Source organism: Calypte anna, chromosome 5A, assembly GCF_003957555.1.
Source record: "Calypte anna isolate BGI_N300 chromosome 5A, bCalAnn1_v1.p, whole genome shotgun sequence".
Lineage (NCBI taxonomy): Eukaryota > Metazoa > Chordata > Aves > Apodiformes > Trochilidae > Calypte > Calypte anna.
The window spans coordinates 16813630-16832682 of record NC_044251.1 but is presented as its reverse complement, the minus strand read 5'-3'; the positions used below and the strand labels follow the sequence as shown (position 1 = coordinate 16832682).

At 37.0% G+C, this 19053-nt stretch overlaps 1 protein-coding gene across 1 annotated transcript in view; it reads right to left on the bottom strand.

Moving 5' to 3' along the window:
- Positions 1-19053, bottom strand: part of AKAP6 (A-kinase anchoring protein 6) — a 222023-nt gene that overhangs the window by 140192 nt on the left and 62778 nt on the right. Inside the window, exons 5-6 of the mRNA XM_008495899.2 lie at positions 16559-16681; positions 889-985 (exon numbers count right to left, since the gene is read on the bottom strand). Coding sequence (XP_008494121.2) covers positions 889-985; positions 16559-16681 — 220 coding nt within the window. The remainder of the gene's footprint in view (positions 1-888; positions 986-16558; positions 16682-19053) is intronic.

Sequence of the window (19053 nt, the reverse complement as noted above, 5' to 3'; positions counted from 1 at the left end):
GTAAATATTTTGTGTAGTTTACACATTACCATTTTCAAAGTGTATGATGGCATGTGCCACCCTTCTGCTTTGGCTTCTACACCTTTTTGGGACTACATATAGAAGTAATTTATTTCCTATACCATTCACATTACACAGATCTGTCTGATTATATGAAACAACAGAGGCACAATGTATAACATCATCAGAAAACAGGAGACCAAAGGATAGCTTCAACCTGGATGAAAAGCATGCTAAATAGGCCAAAATTAAAAAGGCACTCTGTAACAGTATATGCTGATTAAAACCCTATTATCATACAAGTCACGCAAACATCTAAAAATATAGGAATGGTGGGGATAGAGAAGGGGAAATCAGTGAATCTCTCCCCCTCCTCTTGGTTTAAGGCCTCTGCAGAAAAAGACAAGCCTACCAAAGGAAAAAGGTATTTTTAATTTTAATCTATTCCTCATAAATATATTAAAATTGATGGAAGAATTAGTTTAAGTGGCAAAATAAAGCTTTACCAATGCAATTACCCATGCAGAGTATGTAAATATATATATATATTCGAAACCCTAATTCATTATCTTAACGTTATTTCCATAGCACCTACATCAAAGAATGTGTCAGTGTGAAGTTTTCAGTGATGTGATTTCAATTGAAGCTCAGCTGAGCAGCAAGACCAAAATAAAATGAACAGAGTATTTGCAGGCAGTATTTCATTTTATAAGTATCACTGCATTGTATGCAGTATATGAAACATTTATAAATCTTGAAGGTCAATCTGATAATGTAAATATTAATAATACATAAGGAAGTGAATATATGCAGTAATTTACAGCAATGCTTCTTCATTCTTTAATAGTCTGGAGACATAAAGACTTGCAATATTTCAGAAGGATTTACCTGATTTGTGAGATACAATAAGCTCAAGAAGTTGCCGTCCTTCTTCTACCACTGCTTCTTTTAAAGCACAGTGGCTATCTACATTCAACTTAAAACTCTGCCAAAAAAAAAAAAAAAAAAATAAAAGAAGCAAACTCAGTATTGCACATTGGAGACAGAGTAATCATAAAACACATGTACTAAATTACTTGCTGCTTTTTATCAAGGACTACATGCCCATTTCCCCAATAGCCAAACTAATTTGCAATACTAAAAGCTATTGATATTTTGGATCTGGGCTCAAAATGTTTCCATTTGATCAGCAAAGTGCATCTGTGTTGAAACAGCTGACAAATCTAGAAATTCATTAGGTTTTATGAAAAGTCACAACCCGTAGGCTATATCTGGAGTAAGAGTGTTCTATAAAATACTCTAAATTTATGCCACCACATATGATCTCTGTTTTTTTTCAGATTTCTTTGAAATGTTGGTGATAGCACTATTTATGAAACCATAAAAATTTACAGCATTGAATATATTGGCCTTATGTGCACTCATACGTATCTATTAATATTGTTTCTGAGTTAACTCTCATATCCATTTTCAAAGAACAAATCAGACTGCTTCAGATCTCTGCATTCCTAATTTGCAAAGCAAGTATTTTCATCCTTTTTGCACTAGTATTTTTACCAGTTTTTGAAGGATCTCTGCTTTAAAAGTGACTAAAGCGTTTCTTCAATAAATTTATTTTTTATTTTACCAAACTGCATTAAAATTTGGTAATAGAGGAACTGGAAACATAATCTACTATATAAGTTCCACCATTTCATACACCACTAATAACTTGCATAAATTTGTGAATAATTTGCCAGAGCATCTCACTCATACTTACATGTAAAAAAGAGAAATAATATACAATAAAGTGGTACTCGCTGTATTTAATCATAAATCATGTGCAGCCCTGAACACACACACAGACAGTTCTTGTTCTCTTTGAAATGTCTATGGAATGAATGAAAACAATATTTGACCCCTTGAAAGAGAAGGGTTTGCCTTTACTTGGGGATGAGTTAACTGCTGAAGATGAAAGAAGACTTTGCAAGCACACATTTATAGCTTCTGGTTTTAATAAAACTTAATCTATACTCCTTCAAATACTAGTGACCATGCCAGTACTGAAGTCACAGACACCACAAAATACTCAAAAGCCTGCATTTCTAAGGGAAGCAATAATTTCCCTTCTTTCCTAACTCCTGTAGTCAGGATGACCGGTGTAGCAGAAAACAGGATTGCCTGAACTGTAATAAAATTATATTCTCTATTGTACTTGTCATAGTTGAAAGAGGCATGTTGCTCAGACAGGCTCTTTACAGTCTTTCAGACAGTGGTGTGTCTTATAGTTAGTGACAGAATGTTTCTGAGAACCCTCCAATCAAATAAAGGGCAATAAACAGGAATTTTGCTACCTTCAGCATTTCGTCTGGCCAATTTGCCTCATATGGCTATCTGAATATAATGTTTTGTACCAGCCGTGGAACAGCTGGGTGAGCCAAGAAAATTTAAAAAGGAAAAAAGACACCTAGCTTATGTCTGGCCTTTTCTTAAATCTAGAGTTTAGTGAACCCAAATCTAGAAGTTTTCCTCCTCCCTAAGAGCGTGTCTGAAAAAGCACTGACAATATTTAATTTACTGTTTACTTAAAACAGGCTTGTACTGAATAGTTTGTAATCATGCACTTCACAGGAAATGCACTCTGTGTGTGCCTCACACAGCAAAAGAGAACCTAAAGGACCTGAGAGTAGGTTGTGTAATTTCACATAATTGAAGTTGAGTATAGATGCAGCTGGATGTGGCAGTGTCTCAAGATGATGTGGATGCATTTGATAGGAAAATTGGAAAAGATGAGGTATTCTTTTTCATTAGGAAAAAAAAAAGAGACTTGCTGCCCTAGCAAAGATTCATTTAACATAACGCACCAGATACTACAATACTGCTTGATTTTCAGGTGCACCTATTAACCAGTAATAATGTTAAAATGAAGCAACTAAATATGATGAATAAAGATGGGGCCAAAATTTTGGGTTTTGACTAGCAATATTCTCCTTGTGCAAAATTCTGATTTTATGGATAAATTATGCACTGCACAAATATCATGAACATACATGAAATTTAGCAGAAATAAGGTTTTATTAGCATAGAGGCAACACAGGGAGAGACCCGTGCACATAAGTATAAACACAAACGACAGAAATTGTAAGTTGATGCAGCAAAACACGAGTTTTGGCTTGAGAATTACATTCATATATGTAATTTCTTACAGGTGGGTGTTTCCTTAGGAAAAAGAAAAAATGAACAAGGAACACTCATAGAGAGAACAGCCCTCAATCAGAGCATCAGTGCTCAAGGTTCCTCATATCTGTAAAGATGAAAGTATATCACATGAAAAAGGTGGGCAGAGTTGAAGATGTAACTAGTATTACATGGCTATAAAATGGACAAATAAAAATGTGCACAGCTAAAGATAAAAACAGACCAACTATTTTGAACAATGGAGGGCCTTCAAATACAGAGGTTCTTTTACATTCTGAATATTTCCTATTTCCTACTATTTACTTATGGCATTTGGAAAATTTTAACTCTAACAGCATGCCACCCAGGTACTCCACTCCCCTCCTCTGATTGTCTCTGATAATGAAAGGAGCCTTTGCATCTGCAGAGAGGAAAGGAGGAGGGAAGTCAATTAATCAAAGCCATTTTTCCAGACACATTTGCAGCTATGAAGCAGTCTAAATATCACACATGAGCACATATACATTATGGAAAATGCATATGCATTGGCCTGACAGCAGATTTTTAAACAACACATTAATGTCATCCCCAGCACTACAGTGAATATAATGTAGTTTATAAGCTACAAGAAGTATAATTTCTTTATGAACTTCTCTGCACTTTCCCCAGTCACCATGTACCTATATATAAATAAATATTTATATATAAATACATAAAATCAAGTGTTCTTATTTAACAAGAAAGGAAAAGTGAGGCAGGAGCAATGCAGTTTTATTAAAGCTACAGAACTGAAAATAAACAGAGATAAAGACTCCAATAGTGTAAGTACAAAGCCCCAGGAGCACTATTTTTTGTTAACTGTGTTGTGCAAAGGAGCCTGGCCTTCACAAAATGAAGCTGTCCCCTGACTTTTAGGAAACTGATTGATAAATTGTACAATACTGTGGATACCTCCATGGGGAAAAAAGCAGCACTTCCAGATCTATAGTGCATTAAAAATAGGAGAGCACTTTTCCAGAATAATATCTCCCTTCCAGTTAATTTGTCTGTACAACTGGTGATAAGAAAAACTATTTGAAAAAATATTTATTTGAAGTTCCCCAAGGATTTCTTTTACATGTGTGTTTAAACTTAGGAAACTTCGATTGAGTAGGTAGCCTACGTTATGTACAGATTGAGCTCTGATATGCAATCTTTCACTTTTGCAATCCCCTGCTCTTAAGAAATCTTTGTAATTTCCTAAAGCACTCACAGGTCTTGACCTATTCATATCTGCAGTAAGAACAGTCAACTATTAAATATTTTTGTTTCCAGAGGCATGCAGACTTTGTATAAGCATGAATTTATTTTTTTTAAGTCACAATGTGTCAAACCAATTATTGCCAGTGTACTTCATGTCCCTGGAACACAAATAAGCAACTAGGTATCATGTGAGCCTAAATTGTACACATAAATATAGATTAGTCTAAATGACCCAACAGTTTACACCTCTTGCCAGATTAAGATATTCTACTAAAAGGAATATTTTTATTTTCTCAGTCAATCATACTGTTAGCATGTGTGATGTACTACTGAGTTATCCCTGAGACCTCATTTGCCTTTTTGATCTGTTTAGGTACCTTTGAGAAAAATATCTGCTTCTGGAGCACTCATTTTTCAGAGCAGTGGTACAGACAATTAAAATTATGTGTGACCTGTGATTTTAGAATTAGAAATAGAAAACTCAATTTAAAATTTCCTAATAGTAATTTGCATTTTGAGAAAACCACAATATTACTAAAATATAGACTTCCATATTTAGGTATAGTTGAATGTATATTTTGGCTAAGAATGCAGCAGTTTTAGTTATAACACTGTGACAGTTACAATTCAATTATAATATTTAGAGTGAAAGGAACAGTTTCTGGCAAAGAATAAGTGAAATTCTTTAACTGAGACAAACCTGGAATGATAACTGAGCTCCCACAAATATTACCATTAATGTTATGTTTGGGATAAGGAGAGTTTCAACATACAGCAAAGTTCTAAGAAAATGGAACAACAAACATGTCACTTATTTATTAAATATATGCTATATGCCAGAAAAATAATCATGTTGAATATTTTAATTTTTTTCAATTACCATATTTAATTTGTCTTGAACAGAATACGACTTTAAAAACAGCTCCTGAAAAATTATTCTTATATTCTCAGAGTTACTCTTGTAACTCCATTGGTACTTGCACAGTTACTTCTGAATGGCTTGCTCTGATAAAATACCAAAATATCAAATACGGATTTCAACTTTTGTTTATGAAAAGGTAGATGTCAATTTTTTCTCTCTATTTTTTTTCCTCTTTGTTTTCATACTCCTGAACACTATGTACCAATGGCATCTGGTAAATAAAAAAATACCATCTAAGCTGCCCTTATATTAACATGGAAATGAAATAATTCTAAATACATAATTAATCGGTCAGTGGTTACATAAAATGGATATTCATATATAATTCCATGGAAAAAATACCCTGTCTTCTATGAAATAGTGCATTTCACACATAACATCTTTAAAAACCAGCAAACTATTTGATCTTTTAACAATTGGGAAATACCTTACTGAGGAAAACATTTTTCATCAGGGACATATAGCTTACTTAGTATTAGAAGTCACTAGAGTATATTTTTCTGGGAATTACATGTTTCCTGTGAAATGGTTCAGGTTAGTTTCTCCTCTCTACATATTTTCAATACATCTTAGGTGAGATTACAGAGAAATTTTTATTTTCTTCACACTCCACCTGTTAAACAGAACACAAGCCCTGTGGAAATGCTTTCTGCAGCTCCATAGCTATGGATTATTTTTACCACAATAGCAAAGATTCTACCTTTGCTTTTTAGAGACATTGATGAGTCCTCTGCAGCACCCACTAAGGGTCCTTTTCCTCTCTCCCAAGGACTAAGAACATACTCTCCTCGTAGCAATGATGGCCAAAGGGCAATTATGCAGACACACAGCAATAAAGACTCCAAAAGGGAACACAATGCCAGCCAGGATTCAGGCTGCAGGCTGTGCCCTGCTCTCATGCCAGTGTGGGACAGCAGCAGTGAGCACACCTATGGGAGATGCACCCAAGTAGAGAAAATCCTCCACTTAGTGTAGTGCTTTGAATGTCAAGAGCTTAATGGTGGTGATGATAGAGTTGAGTGTATATAGGTAAAAATCAGGCGAACAAGGTAGGTATCATCTGCCAGTCTGTTATAAATCACCCAACCATGAGGAAGAGACAGACAAAACATTCTGTTGGCAGCTAAGAGAAGTTTCACAATTGCTAGCACTTCTCATGGGGGACTTATCTTCATGAAGGAATTCTGTAAAGTGCACTAGAAGACTGTCCCCATGTGCTGAAAGATCAGCCAGTGGGGAAGACCTGCCTGGCTCAATACAGAGCTTTTGCTGGAACTCTGGAAAAAAGAGAGAGTTTATGACCTTGGAAGAGGGGGCAGGCAACTCAGTAGGCCTACAGGATAGGAAGAGTCTCCAGACGGTATGGAGGGATGGATGGGCCCAGGCTCAGTGTTAGATTCTGCACTTGGGTCGCAACAAGTCCAGGCAATGCTATAGGCCTGGGGAACAATGGCTGGAAAGCTGCCCAGCGGGAAAGGACCTGGAGGTGCTGGTCAAGAGCCAGATGAATATGAGCCAACAGTATGCCCAGGTGGCCAAGAAGGCCAACAGCAACCTGGCTTGTACCAGCAATAGCGTGGCCAGCAGGACTGGGAAGTAATAGTGCCCCTGTACTTGGCACTGGTGAGGCTGGGCTTCAAATACCATGTTCAGTTTTGGGCCCCTCACTACAAGAAGGACATTTAGGTGTTGATGGAACTGGGGATCTTAAGCCTGAATAAAAGGAGGCTGAGGGGAGTCCTCATCACTCTCCAGCTACCAGAAAAGAGGCTGTGGCAAGGCGGGTGGTTGTCTCTTCTCCCAAGGACAAGAGGAAATAGCATCAAGTTGTGCCAGGGGAGGTTTAGAATGGATAGTAGGAAAAACTCTTCACTAAAAGAGTTGTCAGGCACTAGAACAGGTTTTCCAGGGAAATGGTTGAGTGACCATCACTGGAGATATCTGAAAAAAGCACAGATGAGGTGCTTGGGGACATGATTTATCTGCGGACTTGGCAGTGTTAACACTTGGACTCAATGAACTTAAAATCTTAAAGGTCTTTCCAAACTAAATCAATCTATTACCATCAACTGCTAAGAAAATCTCTAATGCCTAATACGGTATGACCATCATTCTCCTTACATGAACCACACATTATTTCCTTCTGCAACCAGGTGTTGATGTTGATAGTTTTTTTAAGATTTAATAGCTAGTGGAAAGAAGATGTAGTCTTATACCCCATGCAACAGTGGGAAAACTATAAAATACAATAATTTCTTGGGTTTCTCTGGGGTAATTCCTTTCACTGGCATCTGTAGGCAGATAAAAATGGGTGAAATAACAATACCACTATCTATGTTGATTCACAGCATCATATTACAATCTAAAATACCTTTAAAACTGATACAAAACTGATCTCAGAACCTCACTACTGAAATCCCATAATCATCATCTCACAATGCTGGCATTGTGGCACTGCAGATGTAGATCAGATGCAAGATGGTTTGACTGCTCAGGCAGTACCTTTGTGTAAGTTTATCACTCATTTAAATGGAATAGTAACTAAAGATTCTGAGTTCACAGCATTTAGTAATGGTGTAATGATGTAATGATGATGCAACCCCATGAATTATTTTATCTTCTGGAGATTTGCATTCTCCACCTTCAACTTAATCTGAATGTACTTTTTGCATGGCAAGACCAAGCACATTTATTAAAAGACAAACCTTTAAACAAACTAAATAAAGTTTAGTGAAGAAGAAACAAAATACATTTCAAGGTGGAAATGGTGAAGACTTTAAGAAATAAACAAGAACAACTAAATGATAATTAAAAGAATGGGCCATTACTATCTATTTACATTCCATGAACCTGAATACCAAGGAGAGAGAAGACTAATTAGCATAGTGCAGTATCAGAGCGTATAGCAAATGTGACTAGAGAAATTAAATTAAGAAAGACAAAATTTAAGATAAATACCAGTGAAATTTCCCTCAACAGTCATATCTTTTAGATTGTGTAATGATCTCCTAAGGGAAACAGTGAAAGACCCTTTAGATCTAGACTGGATGAAATGCAGGAGCAAAGACTGCCATGTAATTGGCTGACAGAGCAGCAGCCTAGGTCTTTCACATGCCACAGAATTTGTGATGGGCCAGTAAAACTAAAAAAGGGTCAGGCTTTACCCCAGTAGTCCTACAGTAATTCGCAATTTGCAAAAACACCTCACCCCTTCTCTCTCACAGCTTCTGCCTTTCTGGTGTTAGGCAATCAATATTTTTTCCCTTTGCTACCCTTAAAAACAAATAGCACAATCTTCCTTATATTAAATACTTTAGGTTTCCCAATTTCTGATTATCGTTTGCTGTTGTTTGTCATCTCTTAGGTAATTTAGCCAAGACTTAAATGCATAATTTTAGATGTGGAGAAAAAGGATAGTTAGCCCAACTCACCAGGAAGCCTATTTTGCACTTAGTTTAGAAGACATAGAGGCTATTTTTGCAGCTATTTCATATTTCAAACTCATGTAAATTCTTCTGCTGCCAACTTTTAATTTCTCTCTTGTGTTTCTCTACATAAATTTCTTTGTTTTGCCTGTCTAAACATTTTACGTTGTATAAAAAAAAAATTTTATGTGAGGCTTCCTAAATTGAATCTATTTCTTTATTATCAAGAGAACAAGGGATGGAGGAACACAGGCAAGAAAGCACATAGGCAAAATATCTATACAACCAAACAATTGCTAAATTGTCATAAGCATAGTGAACTGCACATCCAGTCCACCATATTTAATTGTCCTTAATTTCTTGCCTTTTTGAGATATTCAGGAAATAATATGCAGAACTCACAGTCTCCTGACTCCTTTTTCTATCAAGATGGCTTTTGTCTGGCTGATCCTTTACATTTCTTGGTATGCTTCTTCCACCTGGAGACTCACCAAGCCCAAAAGCTATTTCACCAAAGTGTGCCTAAGTTAAAATGTGCCTAAGTTGCTGTCTTCATGTAGCAGGCTGCTACACACTCAGAGGAATGTACCACCCTTTACATTCTCACATATAAAAGAATACTGTGTCTCATTGCTCCCTCCTCCAAAGCAATAAAACTTATCTTAAAAGCACACTGGATATCAGTGAAAATAAAATTCGAAGTTTGTTAAACCTCAAACAACATGAATTTAAAAAAACAACAACAAAAGACCAATACAGTTGTTCTTGAGACACAGATCAATCTTGTTCATACAGTGTACTTCCATACACTTAAGTTGGAAGAGTTCAAAATCATCACAAGTTATAGACAGATACATTACAATTTTCTTTTCTCCTTCAGTAGAAGCAGCAGAGCTACTTTAGAATGACATCCTGTGAGGCTTAGCCTTGGGTTTAATGCCTCCTCTGTTGAGAGGTAGTTGCAGCTCTCAGAACTAGAAAAGCTGGGGCAGCTTCTTGTGCTGCTACCTAACAACATGTTAGCGTCAGATCCAGTAGTAAAAAAAATTTATTATGGGGTCTTACCCTCTTCCTATGCACAAATGTAAGTTTGGAGTTATAGCAAAGAGAAGACAAGGAATCCTGTGAAGGTCTGAGCCAATCAAAAAGCAACGTAAAGGCAATATCTTTAATTCACAGGTGTTCACAGGTACCTACAGAAGGTCACACAGTGCCTACTCAAGGTTACATATCTACAGATTTGGAAGACAAGCTTAGAAAAAAGTAGTGCTCTTAATAGTATTCAGCCATTAGGTCTCTGGGAAAATTATTAAGAAATTACTGCTTATGCTACAGGCTTGTACAAAATAAATCCTGAGTGGGCCTGTGTGGTAACAGCTGATAGCAACAGTATAGGAGGACATCAGTCTGTCCTTCAGACTCTGTCTCCTTCATTAAAAACACACATAGTGATACCATCTCCAGCACAACAAATCCCACACACTTCAGTGATGCTGGGAGCCTAAGTACAAGGCCTGTTCCTTCTCCTTACAAACAAAAAATGTGTCAGTTCTTTCACTTTTCATGACCTTATGGGCGACTATGTCAGATCAAGTGCAATACTTCTGTATTGGTCCTGATTTGAAGTAACGTGATTGACTTGATATATACCTGGATTTTCTCTTATATACATTTTTTTTCATAATTTAGGCACAAAAAAAGTCTCCAAAATTCAAAAGAACAGACCAAACAATTTAGAAACTTCTATTTTTCCCCATTGCCTGCAACTGTGCATGCTCTGGCTCTTGACTATAGCACAAATACAGCCAAATGTATTAAACAACAGCAACATTTCCTTCTGATGTTCTCAGGCACTTTAACTCAAAAGCCAGAAAAAATTACATAGAGATTATTTGGTTTATAGATTTAAAAAACTGAATAATAGTCAAAACTGACAATATGCATGCATTCCCTTTGTTTAAGGTTCATGTCTTACTTCCTATTCAGTCCTTTTATTTGCCCATATTATCTGAAATCTGCTGAGTTTAGTCTCTATCTCTGATTAGTATGTTCTGCAAACTCCTTCCTATGTAAAAAGGCACACATGCAGAAACATGTCACTATCCAAAAATAACTTTAAAGATAACAGCATAAAATTAATAAATTCATGCTAACATAGGCTAAACAGATTCAAAGCACAGTCCTTAGAGAAGCAAGAAATCAGTCCGCTCACGGTGTTCACATCATTTAGCACCATCATCCTGCAGACAGTATGATGTATTTTGAGGGAAAAAAAAAAAATAAGTTTTCTGTCATGAACACTGGAAATACCCATGTAGCAAAAGCAGAGCACATAACTCAGCCATTTCAGAGGCTTCACTACCTTTAGTAAAATTACTGTTACCACCACTACCACAAAGAGAGCCAATAGATTAGCCCAAGGCATGTGCATTTAACCTTACTTTCAATGAGAACAGGTATTTAGCAGTTCTCTAAACTGACATTTTTCAGAAAATGAGATTTTCCAGGGAGATGAGAATGATTCTTTTTCAGACATAGCAGACTTGTTACCAACAGATGATCAGTTACCATGAGATATCACAGAAGCATCACTGCTTTACCAGTACAATTTCTTAAATGTGAAAATACAATCTATTTTCTGTACGGAAGCATTTGCTTTTTACAGCTAAGAAAGTCCTGAGCTATGATATGGCCAGACAGACTTATACTGGCCACAGGAAAATTCTTATTTCATTTCTCTTTAGAGAAAACAATTCTCAAAACTCCCATGCCTTAAGAAGAATTAAGTTTGGGAATGGAGATGACAGCTAAGCTTCCTGTACAGAAGAAAAGCAAATGCTAGTCTGAATCTACTTGTAAAATTTCTTTTTAAATACTAACAATACTTCCCATGCTATTTTTCAGACTGTAGCATGTAAAGTAAACATGGTGACTAAGGAGCTTAATGTAATGCAATAAATCTAGGCTAAGAAGAACCCTAATGTGGCACAAAGCTTGCAACTAAATTGAAGTAAAAATGATCCCACAATTTATTAGAAAAGAAAGCAAAGACGTTCTGATTGACAGAAATGATCATTTAGGATATCCAAACACTTTGTACTGCAATGACTCCATAAAATCCTAGTCACACGTACTTTCTAAAGAACAGTATTTGCTATTCTACTTTCAACTAGACAACTCATATTTTTGCTTAAAAAACACAATAAATAACCTTAGTGTGAACATTTTCAGGGACAAGTTAAGTCTAGAGAAATTAAAGTCCCAGATCTCAGCAAATATACCCAGTGCCTTTCATCTAAACCTTTGCCTCTGTTTCTTCACATTTTCTCCTTTGTTAGCTTACTTCCTCACTGTGCTACAATAATTTGTCTTTTCAGGTAAGGGATAAAAAGCAGTAAAATGACGATTTTGGCAAACTAAATTGGTCAAGAGCAACATGATGAATTCTAAATTTTTTTTAAACAAATTTTTAAAAATGCTGGTTAAAAAAATCTGTTTTCAGAAGCACAGCAGTAGCATCTAGACAGATGCTTTCAGCTTGTAACTGTCCTTCACGATACTGTTTATGATGAAAACTGTTTTGCATACCACCAAGTCTAGGCTGAGAGCCTGCCAGTACCTGATTTTGATCGGGGTGACAATGCACAAGAATCAACATAACAGAAAAGAAGAGATACAAAAGATCAAGCGAATGAAAAACCATTTTCAGAAGTTCCTTTTTGGGAAGGTCAATGGAGCAATCTTTTCATTAGGAAGTGATTTGAGCCTAATCATTCACAAAATTCAAAACCTGCCTCCCTTTTTTCTCTAGTAGGGCTGGCTGAAGCTTATGCAGTGAAGTAAGTTTCTGCTGAAAACCACTCCATTTAATGAAAAAATATTAGTGTTTGCAACATCTGCCAGCTTGGTTAGCTGCCTTCAGAGGTGCCAGAAGTTCAGGTGGTGGGAGCTCCATGTAAGCCCTCCTGTCTGAATGGGAAGCACACAGCTCCCTAATCAGTTTCACCAATCTTACTCAGTTGTGTTGACCCACAAAGTTTAAAAAATAACTTCAGTTACTCTTCCAGGGGTCTCTGAGAACATTTTAATTGATAGGTTTGCTCTTTGGTGTTATCTAAAATTAGGGAGCTAGTTTTTAAAATTTGCAAGAAAACTGCCCTCCTTGAAGATTGTCTATTTTGGCACACGTGCCTAATGTATACCACCTTTCAATTTGCAGATATAATTCATACTCTACCAGACTGCATAATTACTCACCATGGAAAAATCTGTGGAGTTTAGGTTGTAATTTAAGAATGAAATTCTAATTTGTCCAACAGTTAATAATTATCATTGTGGTCTATTTGGATGATCAGGACTGTGCCTGTGTGCACATGGTGCACTTAGCTGTGAATTCCCTGGCTGGCCCGGGAACTCCCCAGCTATTCTCTGTACAGATGAGATAATGGGCTAATTGGGAACAATGGCCCAACTTGGGAAGAGGCTGATTTCCATCTTCACAACAAAATGCTTCGCTAATTATTTCCGGAGCTGTTCAGGTGGGGCCTTCAGACAGTTACAGCAATGCCTGCAGGCACCTTTTGCTGGGCCAAGAGCAATAGGCACTACTGCTATGCTTCTAAGTGCTAATTAACATCCTGAATGGACAACCTTGCCAGACACATAGGAATTAACTAGAACAATAGTTGGGGGAGTTCTACCAATTTAAGCTGAAGATGCCATGCAAGGACATTTGTAATGGTTTCCAATCCCATTCTGTTCAAGAGATTTGACTCCTCACTATCTTGTGCAAAGATGCTAATCAGCTGATGCAGTTTTCTTACTGTGTTAGCTTTGGTTTGGTTTTGGTTTTTTGCTAGCAAAAAGCCAGACTCTCTTTTAGTGTCTGTGCCACACCATGTCTTGAAATGTCAAAGATGTAGAAAAGCAAGGCTGAGTGAGGAGAAACTTTAAAATTCAGTCCTTGATCATCCATTTACACTGGGACCCTAAAATGACAGTCTAGAATTTTACGTATGAAAAAATCTGGAGGATATTCACAACTTTGTCCTTGTCTCCTCTGAAAGACTTTTCCCAGCTAATAATGAAAAAGGGAACAAGTACTTTTTTCTGCTTTCCTGCTCCCATATTCTCTTAGATTTTGACAGCAGATTTAATTCATGAATGCAAAATATTCTCTCTTTATGGCTCTTATTTTGTTATTGCAACAAACATATTTCCAAGAAAACAATATCACAGGTGGTGAAATTGGTAATTTTTGCCAAAGGCTAAGGCCTTGTCTCTACTGATAAAAATAAAACCACTAATCTGAGATTTCACTCCTCCTACAACCAGAAAATCTGCACCACTGAGGAAACATAGTTATGAGCTTTGTTAGCACAGATGCAGTATATATATAGTCAAGAACCAACATATTCTTTCAGTTTTCCAGTTTAGTTTGCTATTGGTGTCTGTATTATGAACTCACACACCTGGAAACTAAACTTGTAAAGAAATGAGACCATCTTACTGCAAAAATTCATGAGTCTGACAGACTCTATAACCAGACTGGCAAAAAAAGAAAATGAGCAGTCCTCACAAGGACCTTGATCATCATTGTCATTGTCTTATAATTCTAAGACAAGACAAATTTCAACATTGAGCTTAGTGTGAAGTTCATATACTTCTGTTTAAATACAGATTTGGATTTCTGACAGAAAAATGCACCAAGTTAACAATGCAATTAATAAAGTAGCTATCTTCTTAACTATCTTTCTCCACCACAAAAATGCTAGGTAAGATAATATTTCAATTCTGCTCTGCAGAAATAAACATGACAGTGTATGTTTTTTGTACACAGTTACCTTTTTTCAGGTTATGCAATGATTTTTTCACTGGCTGTATTTGCTATAAAAATAATTATAATACCATAAAATCAAAACTGAACTGTTCTTTAAGCATTTTACTTTTTCCCAGAAGCAAAGAAGAAAACTACCATACTTCACAACATAGTCATACACAAATTTTCTTACCCCAAATATATGCAGATATACAATCAGGGAGCCTAAGTACCTACAGGGGAACATGAAGATGTCCAGGTGCCAAAAATACTCATTTATTCTGACTACTGCTAGCAATGTAGGAGTTGCCTCTGGACTACTACTCCACATTCCGATCTGTTATACGGTTTTGGCCTCCCCTCCCACAGAACTACAAGGCAAAGTTGGAAATAATTTGCCTACAAAAGAGTTACTGTGCGCTTCTTCGTGTAAGAAGGGTGGAAAAAATGGCTGTGACAGAGACTCAGCCTTGTGATTGCCCTGTTACTGGAACTGTTTCTTTTCATCCAAGACTGAAAATTGCAATTCTACTCATAAACACTCATCTCTCCAAAAGTTTCATGTTGCTGAGTAAGAGGAAAACAAATTGAAATGACCAATGCCTTTTCTGAGGTCTAACCTCAGAACGTATTCTGTCTTCAGAGCACCTGTAAACATAATGGGAATCATGGGACTGTGTACAACACAAGACAAAAATCCAAACTGCCAAAAAAAATCCAAAATGTGCAATGCAATGCAAAAATGCAGCGTTTTCATACTGCATTTGATAGCATACCACAATGGGCACTTAATATAGTTGCTGTCCATAGGCACTACTACAACAGAAATATTTAAGAACAAAAGACACAGAAGGGTTTTCTGTAAAGCTGAAATTCTAAAGACAGTTTTCAGTCGGTTCTAATTGTAGATGCAGTTAATGTAGACTTAATTAATTTAATAATGGTCACTCCAGTATTACGGTAAGGATGACATTTTTTCTGCAAAGCATCACGTGACTTCCTGGGACTGTCAATTTTTCACCATCAGATTTGTAGAATCTGGAAATGAGATTGAGCTTTGGGGGCTGATGTTCTGGTCTCGCTCTAGGTGGCTCAGAACAGTGCTATCTTTGGGTTGTGGTCCAATTCATACTGGCAAGAACCTGATATTTTGGCAGACACAGAAGGAATTTCTTAGCTTAATATTTGATTCTTTTTCTTTTTTTTTCTTAGCAGATAGAGTAGTTTACCTACTCATTGAGCAGCATACATTGATCTCTATTCTTTACCCACAGCATAAAATTTTGCTTTTGAGAGCCTAATACTTTCTAATACCTGGTTTAATTCAGGCTTTTGTTTCACCTCCTCACAACCAGAAACATCTCTTGGAAGAAGTGATGTTTGTGAAAGTCTCATGAGGTTTATCAAATATTTCTCAATCTATATTTCTAGCCCGTAATATATTCAGCAGATTATTCATCCAAGTGTTTTCTGCTTCCACTCAGTGTTTTAGCTTTTTGCACAAGAACAAGGTTAGTGACAGTTGTATTAATTACACGACAGAAATGCATACCAAGTAAAATGATTGAAATAATTATTTCAAATATTTTATTTAAATGACTGTATAAATGACTATGTTAAAACTGTGGATGAGAGAATAAGAGTTCCTTACTAGGAACAGCTTTTTAATGTTACAGGGTAGTAAAATCCTAGAATGATCAGCAGAAAAAAAACATTACCCTTTCTCCTTTTGCTATTTCCATTTTCTTTCAGTTTTGCAGGTGATTTCTGAAGTGCAATGTAATTCTGGCTTTTAATTTAATTTTTAAAAAGCTATCAGTGCGTATTTCAAATACAGAAAATAATTTGTGGGTATTTTCATTACAAGAAACTGCAATGCTGCAAGTCTTACATTAAAATATAGATGCACACCAGTAATTAAAAAATAATAATCAAATAAAAGCACAGCAGAACACTTCAATTACTGATTGTAATCTTAGTATAATCTTGTCCTACCAAGTGTGTCTCCAGGTACAGTTTAAGGCTGTCTGTCTCTGCTTTAGGAGGAGTCCAATTCTCTGTTGTTTCCATGGCTTCATTTAACCAGTGAATGAATTCATCCAGCTTGCTTACAAACCCCTTACCGGATAAGAAAAAAGAAAGAACAAGAGAAGCATATTTGTTAGTAAAATGGTAATCTGAAAAATATATGCTCACTTGTGTTTTTTTTTTAAACCAGGAGAGGATTATACAGTAAAATTTTGCCTTTTCTGATCATACAAAGCAAACAACAATTAGCAAGTGGCCTTCTAGTAAATAAGGAGCAGAAATGTTTCTGGAGTTAATTTAAGGTGACATTTTGGGACAGGACAACGTGACATCCATATGACTGATGAAATGGAAAAACAGCAAAGTTTTAGAAGATATAAGGAGTATATATTAAAAGTTGCATATAGATTACAATCAAAACTGAGCTGCACCAAAAGACCTTGCACTGGGTAGCACGTGTAGCTGTGTGTAGCATGAACACTGTTGGTTGGAAAAAGTGCTGAACAAAGCTACATTAACAAGGCATACATTAATAGACCGAGGGAAGAAACTTGGGTCTTATTCCTGTTTTGGTTCATAGGATAAGACTCAGAGACAAGAAATCCAACAGTAGGTAAGGCAAAAAATATCATTTAATATAAATACTGCTGATTGCCTATGAACTACACAGATGGTGCTCCTGAGAAGATAGGAGCTCCTGCTTCTCAGGAGCACCGTTTATTTCAAGATTAGTACCAATTATATTGTCTGATTAAAAATAGTGCCCCTGAATTTACATGATTGGATGATACTATAGGCACATACTGAGTACAGATAATTTTATCAAAGTCTTATCCACCACAAAGAGAGAGAATAAATGGAATAAACTGACCATTATTATAAGCACCCTGAAAATTAACTCTGAGAGGAATATCCATCTATTATAACCATCTCAAGACTAGATTAAGTCAGGTATAATACTGGTTTTGCTACTAGTTATTAACTATGAATTTTATTTAGTTAGTTATTCTCACAGTGAGAATTTTGAGTTGGATAAGAACCCAGTATACACACTCACACAGGCTCTCATTCTCACCATTTTATTTATGGCATTATTTCTGGTAATTATTAATCCATTCAGATAGCTAAAAGCAAGCTAAGCATAAAACTTTAAAGATCCCAGAGTGACTCAGGAGACCAAATCCCCTTCTCCAAAATGACACATGAAATTGGAATTCTAACCAAAACAGAAACAGGAGTCGGAGCAGTTGGCGCACAGCTGTGTTATGCAATGAAGTGCAACACTAATAACCCAGACCAAGCAGAGACTTACTTCCTAAAAAATTCATGGTAGCAGAGTCATTTTGGCCCAACACTGAGCCAAGAAGCCAGGATCCAATAATCCACTCCTGGTTTCAAGCTGAATTGGCCTTTAGCAGGATGCTAGTCCTCTAGCAGGATGCTCCAGTGCATACCGCAAGCATGACAGCACTCATTACGGCACCCAGAAGACTTTGTTGTATTTAATATTATTTTTTATGTGAGTCTTTATGAGCCTTCAGGATGAGACGGAGGCTATTGCCAGCCTTGTTCATGAAACCTACTGTATCTCAAAGTATTACAAGGAAGAAAACTGTTAGTCTGGGGATTTCACCATAGGCTGTTTACCAAGACATTCAAGAACTGGGATAGGAAGGGGGGAATAACAGTATAACAGCAGGAGTAACTTGCCTCAACTCTGGGGCAAGCAATAAAGGTAGCTGCATTTTCTCTCCCTCAGCAGGTCACACCACAAGGGTTATGTTCTCATGCCAAGCCATGGGACAGAGGTGGAGCAAGTAGTTCCCAGGCTCAGTTACTTGCCTTCTTCCAACTCGCAGTGGAGCATAAGAGCTGCCAGACTGACAGTGTAGCGGGAGATATGAGCTGAGGGAGAGAGAAGCAGGAGGAGTAAAGTCCTTCTAGTCCCTCCAATAAATCTCTGCCTGTTTTAGCAATGTGCTGTCCTTGAGAGACAAGGTGATATGGTAAGCAGAAAAAGATGAAGAAATGCTCTCTCTTGTATATGCATCGTGTATTTTATGAAGACAGACACGTATAACATCTGCCTGAAGTACACGATGCTGTATGCTTGCAAAAGGGTGCTCAGAAACATTACAGGCTTGCACTAGTACAAAAAAGTGACTGCCAGACACGGAGTTTTGCCTTCACAAAAGGTGGCCTTTTTTATAATGTCTGCCACTTCATGCAGCAACTGGGAAACTGATGCAGCAGCCTGGAGCTTCTCCCCTCGCTGTGCAATGAGGTGGATTGTCAGCTCCAGCAGGCCCCGGTGTGGCACGGGGAACACCAGGAAACCAGTCTGGGGCCCTGGGAAAAGACCTATGTAGATCCGGACTCCAACAGAACCAGGATGAGCCGGGTTGTGCGCAAGAACCGAGGTCAGGCCGGGAGCATCAGTGCCACCCGACACATCGGGATCC